The sequence below is a fragment of the Sarcophilus harrisii genome, chromosome 1 (genome assembly GCF_902635505.1).
Source record: "Sarcophilus harrisii chromosome 1, mSarHar1.11, whole genome shotgun sequence".
In the NCBI taxonomy this organism is placed as follows: Eukaryota; Metazoa; Chordata; class Mammalia; order Dasyuromorphia; family Dasyuridae; genus Sarcophilus; species Sarcophilus harrisii.
The window spans coordinates 406,142,939-406,166,131 of NC_045426.1; the positions used below are offsets into that span (position 1 = coordinate 406,142,939).

Consider the following 23,193-nt stretch of genomic DNA (forward strand, 5'->3'; position numbering starts at 1 on the left):
CTGTGTGGTTCTGGCCATATTCCTTATCCTTTTATTAACTCCTCAAGAGAAATAGTTGTAGAATAGCATCGGATCTGCATTGATGAAGGGAGTTTTCTAAACAGGAGTTTCTTACATGGTTAAGAAAAATCTTCAGTGTCTCATGTGTGTTTATTTAACTGTTTACTAAAGAGAATAAAAAAAACAAAAAATCCACCCCCCAACTCCTAGACCTGGAATTTGAAGGACCAGATTGTTGCAAGGTGAACTGACTAAGATGCAATCATCCTGTGATTCCATCCACTAATTACAAGTGGGTAGTATAGTAGTAGCTAAGAATGTCAAACAGGGAATCAGGATGACTCATCTTTCTGAGTTCAAATTGAGCCTCAGATATATACTAGCTATGTTACATACACTAGCAAGTCACTTAATACTGTCTCAGTTCCTCATATGTAAGATGAACTGTAGAAGGAAATGGCAATCCACTCCAGTAATCTTTGCAAAGAAAGAGTTTTTTTACACAATTAAATCGTCTGAACAAACCCATCAAAATATATTAGACTGCCTAACATAACTTTTTAAACTAAACCATTGTTTATAACTTGAGCTTTTCAATTATTAAAATCAAGTAACCATTCAATACTTTTCTCTCATAATACATTTTGTTCATAAACAAAATAAAAAAGAATAATGAAGAATAATGAGGAAAAGAAATTATGAATTCCACATCAAATAATTTACATACTAAAAATAAAATGTCAGATCTATAGGCTATGAAAATATTATAGTGGGATAGTCACACCATAGAGCTAAGTCTTTCAAAGACAGAGCTGGACATTGAGCTATCAAATGAGAACTAACTCATACACAAACAAAACTTTTAACTTTGTCCCTAGAATGAATGTATTTCCCAGCCTTTCCTATGCTTATTGCATGTTTTAGAATCTTTGCATCATAGCCCTACAATGTAATATTTTAAATTATTAAATATTTAAATTATTATAAATTAGTGTAGTATAAGAGATTAAAGGTAGAATTTTAGGATTTTAAGAAATCCAAAGTTAGTAACATTAAATTTGCTGTTTGTTTAGTCATTTCAGTCATGTCCCACCTGTCCTGACCCCATTTGGGGTTTTCTTGGCAAGGATAATAGAGCAGTTTGCCATTTCCTTCTCTAGCTAATTTTATAGATGAGGAAACTGAAGCAAACAGGGTTAAATTTTTTGCCCGGGATGACAGTTAAGTGTCTAAGGATGGATTCAAATGCAGGTTTTTGTGAATCCAGACCCAGTGTATTATCCAGTGTATTGCCTTGGGTAATATTAAATACTAATATTTAAATCACTGGTTAGTGCATTTTCAAGGTCCTTTAACTCTTTAGTAGTTGCAGGCATGACAAAGCAATCTTTTTAAGTGAAATGAAATAAATTTGGTTCCAAATCCGTTCCTAAGAATTTCCTAATCACTGTTGATAATAGGAAATAGGAAAGAGAATTCAATGACTTAAGCTACCAGCACTAATATATTTATGTTAACTGGTTAATAAAGATATGGCCTATGTATAGTACAGGCTATTATAAAAGATTCTGGAAGAACATTAATATTTTATTATATACATAGTATAACTCAGAATTCAAGTCATATCTGGCATTTGTTGGTCAATTACTTTTCCATGAGTAATGTTACATACCGGCTTTCCCTTAGCAAGTTGAGAAGATCATCTCTGAATGTATCTCTGTTCTTCTCCAAAATTCCCCTAACATCATATTGCACCTGTTAAACCACCCCCAAAAAAAGGGCAACAGAATTTGGGGTAAGGGGTAGAGGGAGAAAGAAGGTTAGGGGAAAGAGAGAGAGTAGAGAGAAAGAAAGATTAAAATTAACCAAATTTTATAAACTTAATAGCAAAAACAGAACAGTTCAATGAATTTATCTTCCTATGGAGAAAACAAATATTTCTTTAAAAGGTATTGCAAAATTCCTTTCACAAGGGAGGTTTAAAAATCTTCCATTAAAACCTACTTTTATGATGTGCTATAATGGAGGTGAACTCGGATTCTCAAAAATTCTATGCCAGTACTGGCAGATCTTATAAAGCTGACAAGGCTCTAAGAAGAGGTCCTGTGACAATCCATTTTCTATCAACTTCACTTTAGCCTAGTTCGGAGAGGTTCCCTACTAAGTGATCAATTCCTTTTAGGCCCTCAGCTCAATTATGTCTATAAAAACATGGAGAAGCTGTGATCTATATTAATGGAAAAAGTGTCCACACTGACTAAACTATGGTTCTTTTGAAACACTGAAGAAGAAATTCTAAAAATATATTACCTCTCCAGCATAGTGTTTTACTCCAAAATTATTAACAGCAACTCTTGGCTTCACATAAAAGTGGTTATGCTAAATTAAAAGAAAAAGGAAAAAAATGAATAACTCAACAAACATTTTAGTGTTCACTCTACAAAAAGCACCATAAAATATAATGGAGGAAATATAAAGTTTAGATAAATCTTGGTCTCTGACTTAATAGGGCTTAGTGTCTTGTGTTAGTCTTGTCTTAGTGTCAGTGAGCAGCTACAAAACATACTTAAGAAGAGTGCAAAGAAAGTTTGAGGAGATTTCTCTATTAGGGAAAATAGGAAAGGCTTCCTTTTCTAGAAATGTAACAGTACAAGATGCAGAGGGAAGCAGCCCAGATACAAAAGTACAGTTTGAGTAAAGGGATGGAGTTGGGACTTACAAAGGCCCATGAAGAAAAAGAATAAAATACAGAGAACAAAATGCCAAAATGGGATATGACATCAAAATTCTGGATACTATCTAAACAATTACATAACTTGATAGATGTATTAAAGTTTACAAGATTAGTGTCAAAATATTGGATACACCCTGTTTCCCAGATCTAAGGTCCAGCAAGAAGGCTGTGTGCTGAGCTTGACGAATCAATAATCTTTTATACTCTGGATGATCTCCTCCTCTGGCAAAGTATATTGCTTTAATCAGCATGAGGTATTGACTGAAGGATTTATGATTTTCATATTAATCATTAACTATTTAGTTAACTCAGCTTAAAGTATCTATTCTAGTGAATAGTTATATTTATAGTTTGGAAAGCAAATATCCTGGTGGGCACTAAAGAAATAATTCATGTTTTCAAATATTAGGTGTACACTTAATCCAAAGTTTTGTTATTTCAGATAGAAGAATCTGGAATGATCTTTGACATACAGCATGCTGAGAGTGTAACTTCTCCAGTAAGGTAGTATCTGTTGCCTGAGGAAAATGACTTTCTTCATTGATAAGGGCTAGTAGTCCAAGTTTCTGCAAGAGGGAAGGAAAAAAAAAAGAGTATTTTTAAAATATAAAAAGTTTTCTTATGAAACATTTAATTAAATTGCTTCTCTTGCCCCCATACGGCACATAAAATAGTTATTCTAAGAATGAGAAAAAAAGTGTTTCTTTTAACCCCATATTATAAAGAAAAATTTCATATTTCTGAGTTTCATATTTCTGAAGTCTGGCCTCAAAAATTCACTGTGTGAACACATCACTAAATTCTGTAATCCTCAGATGTAAAAAAAAAAAAAGAGATGGAAAAGGAAATGGTATATAACTCTAGTATTTTTGCCAAGAAAATCCCAAATGGGGTCACAAAGAGTTTTTTAAAAAATAAATGAAAAAGGAGGGATCACATGGTCATGGAGACAGGAAGAATTTGGCTTAAATACTTCCTCTGAGACTGGACAAATTACTTTAATTTCTAAGTACCTCAGACATCCTTAAGATTTTTCTTTAAGTCACAGATAGTTTGGACCTCTGAATAAGCCATAACGCACTACCACCTCTAAACCCCAATCCTTCAGTAGATTCTTCAGTTCCATAAAATGATATGCATCTATTTCCAATAAATAGAATTTTGGAACTTTTTAATATTTTGATTACCAAGTTATAATCTTATATATATAATCTATATATATAATCTATAGATTATATAATATATATAATATATAAAATCTATAATTTTAGAAAAGCATAAACAATGTGGTTCAAAAAATACACATTACATCCTACATGTTTGCATATATGTCAAACATGCATGTGCACATTTACATATATAAATGTTTTTACGTATATATTTGCATTTATACCAGAACTTAGATTCTGCTAAAATTAAAATTAAAGTGCAAAGTAAGAAATGCTACTATGATCACAGAATCACAGAACTGTCAAAGCTGGAAAGCAACTCTAATTAGAATACAATAGACTATTTTGGTCTCTTTTACACCTTTAAAGTACAGGTTAGTACAAGGTACTTGTTTCCATAAGCACAAATTAACACAGCTGAGCAAGCTGGGGTCATAACTTATTCAACAATGGATTACCTTTTCAATCAGATCCAGACATTCTCCATTGTCTATCCAGTCAATATCTTCCCACACTAGCCCCTCTCTATAATAAAAGCAGAAGGTAACATTTAAATTTCACATATAATTTTAAATTGAATTAAAATTCTCAATTTTTCTTTAGTCATTTTGGAAATGGTATTTTGAACCTATTATTACCTGCTATATTCCAGTTGTTCCAAAGAAAAAATATGTTTATTGAAATACTCCTGAAGCTTTTCATTTGCATAGTTTATACTGAACTGCTCAAAATGGTTAACCTGAGAGGAAAGAAGACATATTGAACAATAACTATCTTCACATTTCCCATTCATAAAATGCAAGTTAATCAGAGAAAGAACCAAAAATTCATTGAGTTTCAGAAATCCAATCAGAGCTTCCAATATAAGGAACTGCATAATAGCCTTAAATATCAAAGAATTATCAAGGGGCAGCTAGGTGGTGCAGTGAATAGAGCACCAGCCCTGAAATCAGGAGTAGTTCAAATGTGACCTCAGACACTTAATCGCTTCTTGATCCTGGGCAAGTCATTTAATCCTGATTGCCTCCAAAAAAAAATAAAAAAATCAAATACGCATACATACCTCAAAGTTTTCAAATCCAAATATGTCTAGAATTCCAATCGACTTGAAGTCATCTTTGCCTTTGATTCTACTATTAATTTTCTTAATAATCCAAGCAAAACATTGGGAATAAAGTGCCATGGCCATGGAATCCCTGCTATCTGCTGCCTGTGGGAAAGATCAGACACATTAAGCACTCTTTGTTTTTATTTTATTTTATTTTCACAGGCAAGAATCTACCCCTCTCTAACCAAATCAATAAATCTGATAAGGTCCGGGGTCATTAGGTAGAATTCACAAAGAAATTGATAGATTACTCCTTGAGGAGAAGGGTACTGATGAAGATCAGCTCAACTTACATGCTGAACCCCTATGGAGGTCTTGGGTAACCCCACCTTACAGTATTCAATCAGAAAATCAAGATATGAGGTTAAGTTTCTCCTAAAAATCTGTCCAAGGTCTACACCATCTTTGCCGACTCCCTTTTGGACATTCTGTCAAGTGCTGTTTTCTTCATGTATTTTAGTGTCTTTTTCCTGCTTATAGCTAACTAGTAATTTTATTAGGGTGTAAACTCCTCTATGGATTTGGGCTGTCATTCAATGGAATATCTCTATCTTAGGCCTCCCACAAGAAAAAGTATATTCTCATTCTCCTGGTTAATTGTGAGTTCCAACAGTGAACTGTTTTCCTTTGTTAATTCTTAAAACCACTTTCTATATGTTCTCCCAAATCTATTTTCATATTTACCACTACTGATGTCTATTTTACCTCTTCATTTTATCTATAACCTCTTCTCTTAATTAAATCTACCTTTTGCAAAGACAAAGGCCACTATGAATTCATCACATGACTGAACCGTAACATTTGGTGTCAAACCCCAACATCTGGTCTCAATTGCTCCCTTCATTCTCATTATTTAGTACCTATATCAGTCTCATCAGATCCATTCTCAAATTTTCCAGTGGATTATGTTTCAAAAGTGTGTAACTTGGTACATTGTACCAAGTGTAAATTGGTACATTGGAAATTATTATACCTGATTTTAGGTTCTCAAGTCAGTCCTCCAAATGCCTAGATTAGCGTGGGTATTACAATAAAGCCATGTGGGTAAAGGAGAAAAGAAAATGTAAGAAACTATTTTTTTCTTTGACTCGCAGTTCTAGGGAAAATTTTGAAAGGGCACAAAGAGTTAGTATTTCATATCTTTCCAATTCCTGATATTCTTATACCATGTCGCCTAGTGCCCTCATATTCCCTTCTTCTTCCATTATAGTACCCTATTCTCAAATGGTTTGATTTATCTTTTCTAAAGCCTCCACAACCTTCCTTTTATTTCATAAATTAACCAAGGAAAAACTCAATAGCTTTTGCTATGAATTACTTGTTGTATGTTGAGAGGTGTTAAGATCTCTTCTCCTCGGAGTATCATTGATCTCTGTGTCAAGGCATCAGTTAGCTGTGTTGAGTCCAATCCTAGTAATTCTGCAGACCTACCAAGAGCTGACAAAAAAAGAAAAAAACAAATAAAAGATAAACAAAACGTGGATTATGTTTGTACAAAAAACAACATCTTTGTGATGCGATTTGAATCTATACTGACATGTCCTTATGTAATACTCCTGAAATAATTTTCCTTAGAAATCACAAAATAATGAAACAAGTAAGTATTCATATTGATGTAAGCAATTGTACTGGGTGAATGGAATACTTGAAAAAAAATCAAACTTCTCTTTCTGAGTTAGAATTATAATTCTATCAGGTAAGACCACTTAGGATCATAGTAGCCTGTTAGAGATAAGGAGTGAGTAGAAGAGCCTTGCTTCAAATCCAAATCCAAATTTTAATGATTCAAAATCTAGCCAAATCAGTTCTAAAAGATGACACTCAAAATGTCAACTTTTACATTTACTTTTATTATAGAAGGCTAGTATGGAAAGATAATGGTTGGATAAACAACAGAGAATGTTTAAATCTTATTGAAAAGACAGTTGATTGTCTTAAATTATTTTTTTAACTGTAGAATTGGATTGATGGATTATAGAAGCCCCTCCATAACTCATGCCAATTATTACATAAGTTACTAACTGTCCCCTAAAAAATCCATTCCTATAATTAAACAGAAATGCTTATGCTAAAGGCTATTTATTAGGGCTTCATATATTTAAGTTGAAAGTAACCTCTATTCTCTTCCTCCCCCCTTCCAGGAAATGAAGATTCTTTAATCTCCTTCCTAAATATATATTTTACAAATCAAAAAAATTGATATGTAGAAAGGTTAAATAATTATTTGACTAATAATAGAGTAGAATTGGCTTTAAAGACCAGATAGTCTTATTCCTGATCTTTCTATTTACAAATTCAGCAATATTTTCAGGATCCAAACTCTATATATGGAAATATGTTTCTTGGCAGTTAAAAAAAAAAAAAGAACCTTACCCGTTTTGAAAGAAACTTGTGCTCCACCAGCAGTGATGAATTCTATGTTTCCAAGATGTAGAATACCAGCAAGAAGCCTAAGAATTTCCCGAACTTCTTCTTTGCTGAATTGCATTACTTCCATTGCAGTCTAGAAGGAAAAAAAAAAAAATGCTTGTAATACCTGCCCACCTCATTAAACTGAAGAATTAGCAAAACTGTCATAATCTAATGATATGCATTAAGATCTATATATCAAAGTAAAAAGACTGACTTCTCTTATTGCCCGGAAGCAATACATTCATAGGTCACAAATCACAGGTACCCAAAAAAAGGGCAGATCAGAAGAAGGAGGGAGGGAGGGAGGGAGACAAAGATGAAGAGGGAAAGAGGGGGGGAGAGAGGGAGAGGAAGAGAAGGTTATATAATGGCCAGAAAACAAAGTGATATAAAGCCATGTTATTTAAATTTTTTTTCTTAATTTCTGAGACCTGTGTTAAGTTACTATAACTCAGGGTGGAAAGGCAGATTAGTTAAAAAAAAAAAAAAAAAAACATACAAATCAACAATCTTTTTTATTTTTGGTCTTTTCCAAAGTACAAAAGCATAAATGCTATTTTCATTATATAACATGAAGATCAAACAAATTCAGGCATAGAGAATTCCATTAACATGTTTCAGTAAGAACGTTTAGTAGCTTTTCTCAGGGTACTAAACAGAAAGCAGGTGGATTAGAAAAATTATCAGTCTCCAGAATTTTGCTCTTTGAGAAAGAAATTTAAAAAGCCACTATCAGTAAAAGAAAATTCCTTTATAATACAGCAAATACAAATAAAATATAAACTACTGTCTTGGTTCTATTTTTCTACACACTATAGTTCTAGATACTAGACACTAAAATGTAAGAAATTATTTAATAAAGTGCTATTCTCATCATATATGGGTGCTGAAAAGAGACAAATATGCCCAATGTTCAGGGGGAAAAGAAAAAGCATTTGTGGGAGATCAAAATACTGAAAAATCAAAATATTTTTAATAGTCTAATTTAGGCAGAGTATGCCAATATTACAAAATAAATTTTTTGTGCATAAATGGTTTTATATTTTAACGAGTTAGCAGTATTTTAAAAATGACTATAAAATTTAAATTGGTCTGAAAAACTAAAATGTTCTGTTGATATGAATTTAAGTCAATGATGAAGATAGCAGAATTCAAAATGTATGAGCAAACAAATACAAATGAAAAAAGTAGGATTCTTAATTGTAACGTCATATTTTAGGATGTTGACATAGGAAAATAAACAGAGCTGAAAGACATTTTTGTAAACTGACATTTTAAAAAATTAGTAATTATGTTCCATTAAAAACAAATAGGCACACAGTCTTCAGGGAGTACACAGTTATTACACAAGGCAAGTAATTTCTATAATCTAATTTCAATTAATATTATGAACTACAATGAATTCATATATTCAATCAAACATTTATTTAGTATCTACTTCTGCGCAATATCCTGTTGAAATAGGCTTAAGTGTTCATATGTTCATATCAATTCTTTATATGTGAAATGTTCAAAGAAAAATGGTTTTTGTTTTAATACATACATTTGATTCTTTTTTAAAATAACTTTTAAAAAAATCAGATTTACTAATTTATTGTAAAAGGGTTTCACAAAGTATTATTATATGATTAGAAAACATGGTCAGAACCAGGATGGTGAAGAGAGTAGACGGAACCTATATAAGTATGCTCCACTTCAAAACTCCTCTAAAGAGAGCTAGAAAATGCAGCAGACTGAATCCTAATGGGGAAATCTAAAAGGAATAACAGTAAATCATTTGTCCGGCTCAGCTGACAAGTGTGTAGACACACAGGGCAGGCTTCTGTAAGCACCCAGAGAAGGGCCAACTCCTAACCCATACTGGGGCACTGAGATGGAGACAGGTGCAAGCTGGACGCTTTGTTCCCCTACCTAGTTCTGGATCACAGATTAGGGGCAGACTGAGAAGAGGACCTGTGTTCCCAGGTAGGTGGCCCTGGGCAGTGTACCAAGAAAGGAGAAGGTTCAGCAGGCAGCAGGGGCAGCTGTGTGGCTCAGACCCAAATCTCACTTAAAGCATCTGAGCCTGCTTGCAGAGGAATAAACAAAGCAAGAATCTCAGAGTAAAAGAGAGGCTAAAATTCTCCCATTTTGAACTACCAAAGCTTTCTAGCTGACTGACATGAGTCCTGTAGGCATCTACTCTTGCACAGACCCAAACACAGGTCATAAAACTGCAAGGAGAGTAAGTTTTGGAAAGGACTCATCCTAAGCCAAACAAACTATTTATATTTATAGTTCCTCCTGAGGTGATAAACGATGAGAATTTGAGGAATTATGGAATAAATGGAACTAACATTATACTGAACTTTTATCAGTTTAAAATCCAACCACTATTCTAGAGAACCTATGATAAAACGTATCTACCTCCTGATAGAGACGTGAAAGATTAAGAAAGCTAACTGCAGCAAAATATTTTTCTGGACATGAACAATGTGGAAATGTTTTGCTTGACAAGTTTGTAATGAATTTTATTTTTCTTGTACTCTCAAATTTTTGAGAAAGGGTTTTGAGAGGGAGTAACAAAAATGACTAAAAATAGAATCTTGATGAATTTTTAAAAATAAGTTTTATATGTTATGTATTAACTATTTTTAGCTACTAATATTTTTACTTCAAATAGATGATAATTTTTTTTTAATTTGATCAAGATTTTGAGAACTAAATTACTTAAATGAAAAAAACCAAAATGTCAAGGGCCTAAATAGACAATGATAGATAAATCATAGTCTATAAGAGCACATCATGTTATTCACTATTTTAGACTCCTTTTGTCAACTAAAACTAAGTTATTTATGATTCCACTGAAATCTGGAACTATCAAGACAGTGCTTTTCTTGCTCTAACATGCTCCCTAGTGGTCACAGAGAAAATTGGTTACTTTGGATTAAAGGAAAAGGAAAAGAATGGGTTGAAATTAAGATGGCACTGTATTTATACAATAACCTGTCTTTTAGATCAGGTGTCAAAAATATAGCAGCACCTACAACATTGCCAAATGCATGGTCAGAACTTGATTAAAATGTAATTTGAAAGTATTTCAAAAAATAAATACAATAAAACATAGTTTAAAAATGTAATGTTATCGAAATCAATGTGGCAGACAGAGACTCATATGTAAGGATTAGTAGTCCCTCCTTGACCTTTAGAATAAAACAGTGTTTTTTGATTCAAGGGAAGTAAAGCAAATTTGTGAAAATTCTATTTCTTGATGTAACTAACATAGCAACCTCACCCTTTCATTTACAAGACCTTAAATTTGTAGTCATAGGAACCTAACAGGCAAAGACTATTCATTTATTTTATCATTAAGGAAACTGAGGCACAAAATGATCATGTGATTTAGCACGTGTATATGTATGTGTGTGTATGTATGTATATAAAATCACCAAAAAGAGACCCAGTTTCCTTATTTCTTCTCAAAGCATGACCTCTTACAAAGAGATAGAAGCAAGGTGACTGGTAATGATCTTATCTATGAAAGGAGGCATAAATTAAAATAGATAATGATTAAAGAGTATTTAAAACATACTGGATCATATATCACATATATCAGGGCTTGATGATATATGCATTTCAGAATGTTTAAGAACAGGAAGTTATCACTGTAGCAGAACTAGCCAGTAGTCTTTAAAAACCTTGGAAGACAGGATAAGTTTCTTCTTCTTTTTTTTTTATTATTATAGCTTTTTATTGACAGAACATATGCATGGGTAATTTTTCAACATTGACCCTTGCAAACACTTCTGTTCCAACTTTTCCCTTCCTTCCCTCCACCCCCTCCCCTAGATAGCAGGCAGTGTCATACATGTTAAACATGTTAAAGTACAAGATAGGATAAGTTTCTATGGTGAATGGGGGGAAGTAATAAAAGATTAGGGGGAACCTCTGATATTCTATTTCCAGTGAAGAAATTCAGTCATGGGTAACCAGTTTAGAATCTATCATCTCTTGAACATAGAAATATTTTTAGAAGAACTGCAGGTAGGGGGAGAGAGAGAAAAAAAATTGGAACATAAGGTTTTGCAAAGGTGAATGTTGAAAACTATCTTTGAATATATTTGGAAAAAATAAAATACTATTAACTAGGAAAAAAACAAGAATTTGTTGTCTTTTAGAGATTCTTGGGATAGTGAATGAATTAAGTTAAATGACTTGCTGATAAGCCAGGTCAGAAGAACCACCTAAACCCAGGGTCTCTTGATTTCAAGGCAAAGGCAAAGATTGTGCCCATATTAGGAAAATCTAGGAAATGACAGAGCAGTAAGCTTAGGATCCAAACCCCAGTAGAAAAAGCAAGTCATTTGTTAACACTCAGACTCTTTAAGATGCAATTTTTGAAGGACATTTGTCAGCTGAATTCAATTTTATTCTGATTAAAGTGGCAATAAATTGACAAGAGGATGTCATGAGATGGAGAAACAGTGTTACAATGAAGAATGTTGTATTTAGTCATAAGATCTGGGTTCCAATTTCAGCTCAGCCACATACTGTGCAACATTACATCAGTCACTTAACCTCACTGCGCCTCAATTTCCTTAAACTGGAAAATAAGAGAGTTGGATATGGTAACTTAACTTTTTTTTTTTTTTAACTTTTAAAACTCTGATCCCATAACTTGGGAAAGGTTGAGTCTACTTCTCAAATTCTTAATGATAAGCTACTATATAAAAATAGCACACAATATTATAAGTGATTAAAATTTTGGCAACAATTGGAGTAATTTCTCTAGTAACCATATAGGGAATAGTGCTAGAATCTTAACTAAACCACTATGTTGACAATTACGATACCTAGGATTTATATAGTATTTTAAGGTTTTGAATCACATATATTATAATGTTTTATCTTCACAACAACACCAAGAGGAGGTTATTATTATCATTCTCATTTTCCAGATAAGGAAAGAGAGTAAGTGAAAGTGATTTGTCTAAGCATCACACATCCAATCAATGTCTGAAGCACAATTCCAATTGTTTCCTGATTTCAAGTCGAAGATCATTCCCATGTGCCATCTAGCTGCCACTAGGACATCAGGCTTAAAGATGTTTGATAAGATTTGCTAAATATGGATAATATCAAATTAGGGAAAGGTTATTGAAGTTGCTTAGCTGTAAAACTTGAGTAAAAAGTAATGAAATTCTCTTAGTTTAATCTGTTTTATTCAAGTTTTGTTCCAGAGCAAATATTTTGCTGTGTACAATACTGTCCACAGTATGTATCAGAATTGAATGTCTTCTGACATTCTTCCAATGCATTCTTGAAGACTTTCCAATCTTCAAGTTTAAAACTGCACTGACCAATTAGAAAAGGAATTCATTAGACCATAAACCTAGAAGGACTGGGGGAAAAAAAAAAAAAAAAAGATTGCGCTTATAGTAAAAAGGTATAGATAAGGACTGCAAATTTGATTTTAATGATAAAGGGAATTGTTGGATCAAAAATTCTCTCCACCAAAATAAGTGGGCAAGGCAAGTTTTTTTAGAAGTTTGTCTCAGGACTTACACGAACTGATGCTGAGTGAAATGAGCAGGACCAGGAGATCATTATATACTTCAACAACAATACTAGATGATGACCAGTTCTGATGGATCAGGCCATCCTCAGCAACGAGATCAACCAAATCATTTCTAATGGAGCAGTAATGAACTGAACTAGCTATGCCCAGAAAAAGAACTCTGGGAGATGACTAAAACCATTACATTGAATTCAATCCCTATATTTATGCACACATGCATTTTTGATTTCCTTCACAAGCTAATTGTACAATAATTCAGAGTCTGATTCTTTTTGTACAGCAAAATAATGTTTTGGTCATGTATACTTATTGTGTATCTAAGTTATATTTTAATATATTTAACATCTACTGGTCATCCTGCCATCTAGGGGAGGGAGTGGGGGGGGGGGAGTAAGAGGTGAAAAATTGGAACAAGAGGTTTGGCAATTGTTAATCCTGTAAAGTTACCCATATATATATTCTGTAAATAAAAGGCTATTAAATTAAAAAAAAAAAAAAAAAAGAAGAAGTTTGTCTCAGGAACTTGGCCAGGATCACACAACCAAGTATATGGTACAAGTGGAACTTGAATTTATTCTTCCCGAATCTGAGGTCATCTCTCCATTCTTTCTACCAAACTACCTTATTTTATATTAATGGAAACGAAGAAATTTCAGGAATAATTTTTTGGACAAACAAGATCAGAAAACACTGAAATGAATTGAAGTATGGTTTTTCTAGTTAGAAATCTTCAATTAAAAAATTAATGTGCTTGTCTAGAGAGGTTCAAGAAGTCCTCCTTCAATATGGTGCTGAATAAAAGTGTTGGTCTTCTATCCAAGTTTTCAGCTTCACTACTTATTAATAACCCTATGACAAGAATCATTTAACCTCTCTGTAAATTAGCTTTCTTATTTGGGGGGAAAAAGGAAAATATTTGTAGCACTTAACTGATTGTGAGGAAAACATACTGTCAATTGCAAAGAACCATGAAAATATGAATATTATTATTAAAACAGTTCATTATCTCTCATGATCCCTTTTGGTTCTTACTTTTAATGACAGGTAAAAATTATCCAGTCTTTGAAGGCAATTTTAAAGCAAAAGAAAAGAAAAAAAGGGAAATACTTGCCTTTGAATGTTCATTGATTAGTTATTATTTCAGTTTTTTTTCTGAGATAACTGACAGTACACTGTACCAGAAAGTAATTAATTCTTTTTAGGAAAGTAACTTACAATGACATCCTTGAAGGATTCTTTATCATTGATTGTCGCATCTGCTACACATCCAGATTGATTCAAGTAATGGTAATTTTCTGGCATAGATAAATAAAATTCTTCTGCAATATAAAAAGAGAGAAAAATATTAAGCCCGCATTTTGTTATTATTCAGTTGATTATCTTAGGGAATAACACAAAAGGTTTTCCTTCTGAAATTAAAAAACAGAACTAAGTAAATCTCATTTCTTTCCCCCCCTTCATGGAAGTAACTATGATTTGGGCTAAGTGTATTTTTATACATCAAGATAGTGGAAGATGTTAAAAATAAGAGTAAAAGCCAATTATGTGCCATGCACTGCACTAAGTTCTGGGGATAGAGAGAAACTTCAAAGAACTTATAATTTATTAGGGAAAAATACAGAAACCAAAATACCAAATCTATATCAAGTAATTACTGGGGAAAATGGTGCAAACTACTGAGGGGAGGAAAGGAACAGAGGGAAAGATCTTCAGTAAACTGAAGAAAGCTAGATATTTTAATGGTAGAAGTAAATTCAGGCATTGGGTATAGCTTGAGCAAAAATGTGGAGTTATAAAATGTAATGTCCTGAATGGGGGAAAAAGAAAACAGACCAATTTAGGTAGATTGTGGAATGCATAATGGAGGGTTAATAAGGTGCATTAATCATGGAAATGAAAACTGACGATGGATCATACAGAGCTTTAAAATTCAAACAGCAGTATATTTTATTTCAGAGGCAAGGAGGAGCCAATGGAGCTTCTTACAAGACCAGACCTGTGATATATAGTAGCAGTATTCTGGCAAGTCTATGCAGGATACAGTTGAGAAGGGAGAAACTGGAAGGCAGTAAAGAAATTAGGATATTCTTGCCATAATCCATTCAAGGAAATGAACACTTGAATTAAAATGGTGGCACTTTGGTATGAGTTGAGAGAGAGTTGAAGGAGAGACAGAGTGGAAGTATCTGATTAGAAGTAAGGCAGGTAGAAGAAGTTAGAGTTATGGAGATTGTGGGAACAACTAGATGGCACAGTGGTTAGAATACTAGGTCTGGAGTCAGAAAGACTCAACTTGGTTCAAATCTAGACTCAGACACTAGCTGTGTGTCTCTGGACCAGTTATTAAACCTGTAAAATGAGCTGGAAAGAAAAGGCAAACCATCCAGTATCTTTGCCAAGAAAACTCTAAATAGGGTCCTGGAGAATTGGACAATAACAACAATCAAGGTTGTAAAAATCAAGGTTGACTGGGAAAATATTAGTACCTTCAAGAGAAAGAGATCTACTGGCTTCAGGTCTCCCATCACCCCTCTGGGTGACACTGGGCAGGTTACCCCTCCAAACATGCTTGCTATTTCTTAAAATCTTATCATTTCTTTTTAAGCTCTACCTTCATCATGTTGTCTTTCCCATCTCCCCTGATGTTATTAGTACCTTTTCCCCAGCCTACAACCCTAACAAACCAGCTCAATCCTAGCCCCATGAGTATTTTCATTTCTTTTATACATACTCACACCTCCCTTGTGTCCCAAATAAAATGTATGCTTCTGGGAAAGGAATTATTTAACCACCTCACTTACTTTCACTGTATTTCAGTACAAATGAAAATACTAATAAATTAGAATTAGACAGTTTCTTTTTTGCTCCTGTAAATGTTGGAAAGCATATTATTCATGAATTAAGCCAAAAAAAAAATTCCACTTCAGTGCTTTTCTTTTCAGAAACATCCTCTGAATTAAATACACAAGGAAAGGCCAAAAGCCAAGGAAATTCCAGATTTTCTTTCTTCTCTTTACATTATTTGGCACTTCAATTTTCCATTTATCCTCAAATAACAACTTATTTCACATTGTAGTTTACTAATCTATGAATATATTTCATAAAGCTTTCTCCATAGTTCTTCTATGGTTATTGATTTTTTAAAAATGAAAAATAGGTTATCAACACATGTGTACCTACTGTTTCTATCACTCACCTTTCTCTTTATTCTCTAGTCCTGCCAGCAGTGCATAGAACATGTGATAATTCCTCTCCCCTGGATTTTGTCTCACCACTCGGTTCTGTGAAAATATATCAAATTTACACTATTTTTTCCCTTTGTTAATTTACACAAATTGGTAATCTTCCAAAAAAAAAAAAAAAAAACACCCACAAAAACCCCCAACAACAAAGCAAGCTGAACTAAAAATACTTACTTTTTCTAATAAATCTTCATTTAGGAAAAGAAATCCAAGTCAAGGAAAAATCAAGAATTTTAAATTAGTTTTATCCACAATCTTCTTCAACATGGCCTCCCTGACATTTTATTTGTTTTGCCAAAACACAAATGAAACTAAAATAAGACCTGCTCATCCAGATTTAATGTATTTAATGTATTGGAAAGTCAGAAATCAAATTATGTGACAATAGATTTCAACCACCTACGTTTTTATGGTCAATTATGAGCACGGAGTTTAAGATAATGATACCAGCTATCAGAGCTTTCCAAAGAACAATTTGTTCTTAACCATGTGCACTAATTAAGTAGTTCAATTTTGTTTACTCTTGAATTAGCACGAATTTAAAATAGCGTGAATTTAAAATAGATCCAGGAAAATAATATCTCTCTTTCTTTTCCTCCCTCCATTACAATGACAATCCAGTATCAGCAGCAGGTCCTTCCTACTTATCAAGGTTAAATAGAGAAGAAATGAAAAAGAAAACAGGATACAATCTACAATTCTTCCTCCTTGAATATTTCCCTTCTCACAGATGTTCAGCTGAATAAACTTCCCAAAACGACTGGAGTTGTTGTTGTAAACAGTCTTTGCATTACCAAAAGCTTCCATAATTGGACTGTGGAATGAAAAGGTGGCAAAAAGGGTCAATTAGGAACAGCATTAAAAACTACAAAATCATTTCCCCCAAAAATATCATCTCTACAGAAACCAGGAATAAATATTACCCCTACACAGGTGCTACATCCTTTTATTCTTTAGCCAAACCTAGAACAACATAACAAATATTTGTTTTTTTTCTTTTTTGGTGTGGATCTATGAAACCAGCATTAAGGAATTCTCCATGTGGAAACTCCCTTCACTAATACTGATGACTGTCTACAATTTGGTCTTACCCATGTGAGGCACTTAGAAGTGATCACACTGCTGGTGTCAGAAGCAAGATCTGAAGCTGTTTATCTACCTCCAAAGAAAGAACTCTATACAACTTACAATGTTGCTTTTCAATGAATATTCTTAGTTTGAGAAATAAGATAATTAAACAGTATTCATGAGAATAAATTTGACTGGATATTCATTATGGCTTGAGTACTTATGAACAATTCAATATGGACAGTTGCTTTCTGTGTCAATTAGCATGAACCTATACCTACAAATGAAGAAAACAAGAGTAGGTAAATTTTTAATGGAAATTGACAGTATAAATCACCTCTAAAATTCTGGTATAAGCTACTAGAAGATGCCTCAATGTTGTTACTGCTAAATAAAAATTATTTATTTTTTCACACATCCAAGTATTTTATGTGTTGGCTACTTTCACTTTGTTAGAACTCACAGAAATTACAGAATAACATAAAATAAACATACAAAAATATAATTATGTATATATACACTACAAAATATAATGGTAAAGCTCAATAATAGAGGTACAGAAGAATAAAATCCAAGAATATCACTGGTTTGGGATATCTGTAAAGTTTCTATGAAGGAGACAGGATAGGTAGAAATTAGATGCCTATCAAATGAGGCATTTTTATTTCTATGTACACAGAGAGAGCTAATAAGTGTCCTTGTTTTGCCTGACTCTGAATATCTGTTACAAGGAATTTGCTGTTCTTTTCTCCTTTCCTTCCCAATATGGTGGGAGTAAGAGAAAAATAGATTTCTGTTCATTTGTATTTTAAATTAAAAAACAAAGGAGGGTAGGGGAGTTGCAGATATGGAATGTTGCCAACAGTTTCAGATGAAGTCCCTATATGTTATGGCTAAGATCTTTTCAGGTCAGAAGCTCACAATTATTAAGAGAAAAAATGCTTCTAATACACATGGTATAGGATTATAAAAACCTGTCTTTCTGTTAATATCTATCAGTGACTTCTTCATATAGTTGGTTGCTCAATGATTGCAATTTTTAACTTACTAATCCATTTTATTCTCCTTGAAATATTAAAAGAACTGTGTTGGTAGTTCATACAGGAGCTATTATAACAAAAGTAACTTGTTTTTCTAATAAAATAAAAGGGATTAGGAGACAATTCTCAAAATTGTAAAGCACTTTTGATATATTAAAAGCACAGAATAATTAAGTTAAAATAATACCTGCTTTCAAGAATAGCTTGCTCCACACAGGCTGTCTTTTCCTTTATTGGTAATTCCAAAGAGTGCTGACTGATGGCAGACAGGAACTTGAGGATTAGCTTAGTGCTCTCGGTTTTACCTGCCCCACTTTCCCCACTGAAAGACAAAATAAATAAGGCAAGATAATGGCACTATATTAATAATCATTTTAAAAAATTGTTGATTGTTCCAATATAATAGTGTTAAGTAGTAAAATACTTTATTTCTATAATTAGCAATACAGTTCCCCATCATTATTTATATTGCCTTTTATGGTTAAGAAATTAGTTACCACCTTATACTCCCTCTGTCCTATTTCCTTGCTCTCCTATTTCTTTATAAACTTAAAAGATTTATATAACCATCTTTAACCTATTCCCGTTGAGAGTAGGGTTCCAGAACTAATCCTCCTCCTTCATCTAATTCCTCTAGGTCACTTCATCTCAAACCTCATTTCTATAATACAATCACTCTTTTTACCTTTCCCTTAACAGTTTTGCTTTTTAGAATTACATCACTCTATCCCAACCTTTCTTTCCAACTATCCAATTACTAATGACAATCTTAAATTTACCTGTATTGGTATATTTCTATTTTGTCTTTGTTGAGTCTCTTGTTTGAGGTTTACCTTGTATTTCTCTTGGGTCTTACTTCAAATTTTCTATTAAGTTTAGGTCTTTTTGCAACAAAATCCTGAAAGTCTAGCAATCCACTAGCTTTTTTTTTCATTCAGGATTAAGCTAAACTTTGCTGGAGATATTTTTGGCTGCAAGCCCAGTTCTTTTGCTCTTCAATATATAGGGTTCCGCAACTTGTTGTCTTTTAATGTTGCTACTGCTAGGTCTTATGTGATTCTAATTGTGACTCCATTGTACTTATTTTTTTCTTTTTGCTTGTAGTATTTTCTCCTACACCCGAGGGTTTCACAATTTGGCTATGATGTTTCTGGAGGTTTTCCTACTAGGATCTCTTTCGGGTGATAATTGGTGAATTTCTTCTATTTTTACTTTCCCCTCTAATTATAACACTTTAGGACAATTTTCTTTAATCATTTCTTCTATCAAGATTCTTTTTTTGATTTTAGTTTTCAGGTAGTCCTATTAAACTTCCTGAGCCATGGGGCGCTGCCTCTGGCTTCAAACCTAACACCAAGACCTCTACCTTCCTCTAAGTGCCCAGTCAGTAGTCTGCCTGTCCCACCATTTCTGTACTTACTACATATGTACTGGTTCTTGTTCAGGTTTACGTTTCAGCAGCACAGCTGGGCCTGATATCCCTTATCAAACTCAGATTGAGGTTCCCTCAGTCTTCCTAGACTCAGAAACTTGACTCCCCACACTATCCGAGAACTGATATTTTCTGTGGCTGGGGCCAAGGCAACCTCCCAATCCAACAATGTCGGGATTCACTGCTTATGGTTTCAGTGGAACTAGCCTGTTGGGTATTCACATTTCATAGGGGCCAAACCCTCATCCCTCTGCTTTTCTTCAGATCATCTCTGATTGTCCCAGGAGGACTACTTTTCTGCCTCAACTGCTGTTTGTTTTTAACCCCATTCTATGTTTGCTTGAGGTGCTATTTTATTTACTTTGTGAAGGGGAGAGAGATCTGAAGAGCTTGAATTTTTTGACCAAATGAACTGATCAACTACAATTGATTTTGTCGTTTTCCTAGAATCCTTTCCCAACAATTTTATTATTTATATTTTATTTAAACATTATTATTTTTAAAATGTAAAAATTATAAATTAAAAAAATTATTATTTAAAAAACTAAATGGGAAAGATGTCAAACTGTCTCCAAAAATGAACTCTATAGAAAACATCAGCATGAAAGTAGACCAGGAGGGTCTCAGACAGTTTTTTAAGTCCAAGAAATAGAAAGGGCACAGAAAAGCTTTGAAACAATCAAAACAATCAATCAGTACAGTGTAGAAATCAATTCTAGATCACTTTTGCTTTAAGTATTTCTGCTAAAGACAAAATTCTCCCCATAGAATTCTACCTATTAATATGTGCAAGTAAGTAAGTACTATCTGCAGTAAAGTTAGTCTAGGGTGTTTGTAATTTCAAACTCTTCTACATCACCCTCTCAACTTCTTCTAGCCGTTGCACAGGAAATATATTGTTCAGTAACTAGTGACTTCCCAACAGAACTTCCAACACAAACGTCTGTTATTGTTCAGTCATATCCAATTCTCTGTGACCCATTTTCCTTGGCAGAAATATTGGAGTGTTTAACCATTTCCTTCTCTGGCTCTGAGACAATTAAGGTCAAGTGTGTTGCCCCAGGTCACAAATAGTAAATATTATAGTAAATATTTGAGACTGGATTTTAACTTTGTCCTCCTAACTCCAGACCTAGAGCTATATCCACTGAGCCACTTAGCTGCCCCAACAACACAAAGATAAAATTTTTGGCAACTAAGTTAGTTCTGGCCTTTCCTAATTATCAAGATGTAATCCTGACAGTACCTGGGCCACAGAAATCCCTCCACCTGACTAACACCATCAAAATCTCATTAGTCTTCATGCCTCTGAGAGGAAAAACATCAAGAACAATAAAGATATTGGCTGGGGCAATTCAGAAGAATTTTCACTTAGCTGCTGACTAGTTAGGCGGTGCCTTGCTGCATACATATGCGACATACATAAATATAGACACACTTACAGGTCACCTTGAAGGGACAGAGAAGGAAGGCTATACTCCAAAATGTTTGGAAAAAGAGAATTAGGGGAAAAAAACACTCCATTGTAGAAGCTGATCTTTTAGTTCTAACTTTTTCTTTGATGAAACTGCTATATTCTTGTTCACTTTAATTATGAATGTACTTCTCTGCATACATGTAGTATCCTCTAAACAAAATGTAATTCCTTGAGGAAATTTTGGGGTTTTTTTGCCCCCTTATATGGCAAGATGATTGATATAGAAATTTATGTGATGAACTATGTTGTAAATTCAGTTCAAGTTATTTTATCTTTCTAGGTCTCAGTTTACTCATCTGTAAAAATAAGTATACTGGATTAGGTCAATCAATACTAATCAGGCGCTTTTTACTTTGACTAATCACTTTTGGTAAAGTCTATGATACATATCGGGTATGTGAGAAATAAGGTGAAAGACAGCATCTTTTAACGTAACAAAATTGAATAAATCCACAAGAGGGCACTTTATGCTCAAGGAAATCTAAATGGAAACTACAATTTGTTTCCACTTTAAAAGATTTTCTTTTTTCCTTCTCAAAGAAAATGTTGAGAGTAGGGTTCCAGAACTCCTCCTCCTCCTCCTCCTTCATCTATTTTAAAATCTCTCCTCAATCTGAAAGTTTACTGCAGCTTTATTTAGATAAAATTACAATGTTCATATTTGCATAATACAATAAAAGCTTTCCATGCAATATTTTAATTATACATTAATACAATAATCACATTCTTATTTTCCCCCTACAACTCCAAAGATACTGTCAGGCTTGTGGCTTCTCATTTTTTCCCCTATGAAATCAATAATTAGTTATTAGTTAGTAGTATTTAACAGCCCAAGAAATTGGAATAAAATTGTAATACAAAAAGCTCGGAACCTATAATCAGGAAAATCTGGATTAAAATTATTACTTAACTGTGTGGCCTTGTATACTTCATGTCTCTTAAGTTTGTCTCATTGACAAATAAGCTATCTGTGAAGTAAGCTGTCTCATTGAGCCACCTAAATTCTCTAATTTGGAACAGAGTGCTAGGCTCGGATTCCAGAAGGTCCATGTTTGACTCTTGTCTCAAACACTTCACTACCTGTGTGATAATGGGTTAAGACTTAAGCCTTCTAGTTTTTATTTCTCCTCATCTGTAAAATGAGGATAAAGAGAGCAAGTGTTGTTTGCCTGTCTTAAAACTCATCTGGAAGTAGAACAGCTCTCTATCAACTCTTTTACAAGCATACTTCAGCAAATGCTGCATTCTCTGTTTCTGCAAGTACTTTGGACTCCACATGAGAAGTTCATTCTTCAACACTAAGGAATGGGATTCAGCAGAGGGCAAAAACTACCTTGAAAGTAAGCCAAGGGATCTTGGTTGCTTTGGACCCCGAGGACAGCATTAACATAAGACTCCAATATAAATAACTGAAATTAAACTTTGATGTAATAAGATATAATAAAAGAGAAGAAATTTAGATTTGTCCGGGGGGTGGGGGGGAAATGGGGGAGGTAGTATATGAAGAGTCTGTGGTTATTTTTCAAAAGAGAAGCATTATGGGATTTTTAAGGAAATGCATTTTAATTACTTTCAAGTATAAGAAGCAACTTACTTTTCAGGAAATTTTCCAAGAGATCTGTTACGTTTTCAATTTTTTTTAACCAAGACTCACTGGAATTAACAGCATCTATTTTTAACAGAGCTTATATGCTAAAGTCTCCCCCCCCCCCTAAATTAGATGTCATAATAATCATTAACAAATGCTTTTTTTTCAGTCTGTGATTTTCATTAGTATATGCTTAGTAAACTTTTTTTCATGGGAAATACAAAGTTGAAAGGCAGCACAGGATGGTATAAGGAAAGCGATGGAGTCTAGATTACTTTGGGCTTGAGTTTTGCCCCTGACTTACACTGGCTGCTGTATTGATCTACATTGGTTGAGGGAGTTTTCTTCCCATAAGGTCTTTTTTTT

The 23,193-nt window shown here is 33.5% G+C and overlaps 1 protein-coding gene across 1 annotated transcript in view; it reads right to left on the reverse strand.

Moving 5' to 3' along the window:
• Positions 1–23,193, reverse strand: part of MYO10 (myosin X) — a 220,568-nt gene that overhangs the window by 87,219 nt on the left and 110,156 nt on the right. The window contains exons 5-17 of the mRNA XM_003759635.4: positions 18,518–18,652; positions 16,912–17,036; positions 16,397–16,410; positions 16,177–16,261; positions 14,196–14,299; positions 7,385–7,514; positions 6,330–6,448; positions 4,967–5,113; positions 4,542–4,642; positions 4,362–4,428; positions 3,208–3,300; positions 2,311–2,379; positions 1,673–1,755 (exon numbers count right to left, since the gene is read on the reverse strand). Of these exons, the coding sequence (XP_003759683.1) occupies positions 1,673–1,755; positions 2,311–2,379; positions 3,208–3,300; positions 4,362–4,428; positions 4,542–4,642; positions 4,967–5,113; positions 6,330–6,448; positions 7,385–7,514; positions 14,196–14,299; positions 16,177–16,261; positions 16,397–16,410; positions 16,912–17,036; positions 18,518–18,652 (1,272 nt within the window). The remainder of the gene's footprint in view (positions 1–1,672; positions 1,756–2,310; positions 2,380–3,207; positions 3,301–4,361; positions 4,429–4,541; positions 4,643–4,966; positions 5,114–6,329; positions 6,449–7,384; positions 7,515–14,195; positions 14,300–16,176; positions 16,262–16,396; positions 16,411–16,911; positions 17,037–18,517; positions 18,653–23,193) is intronic.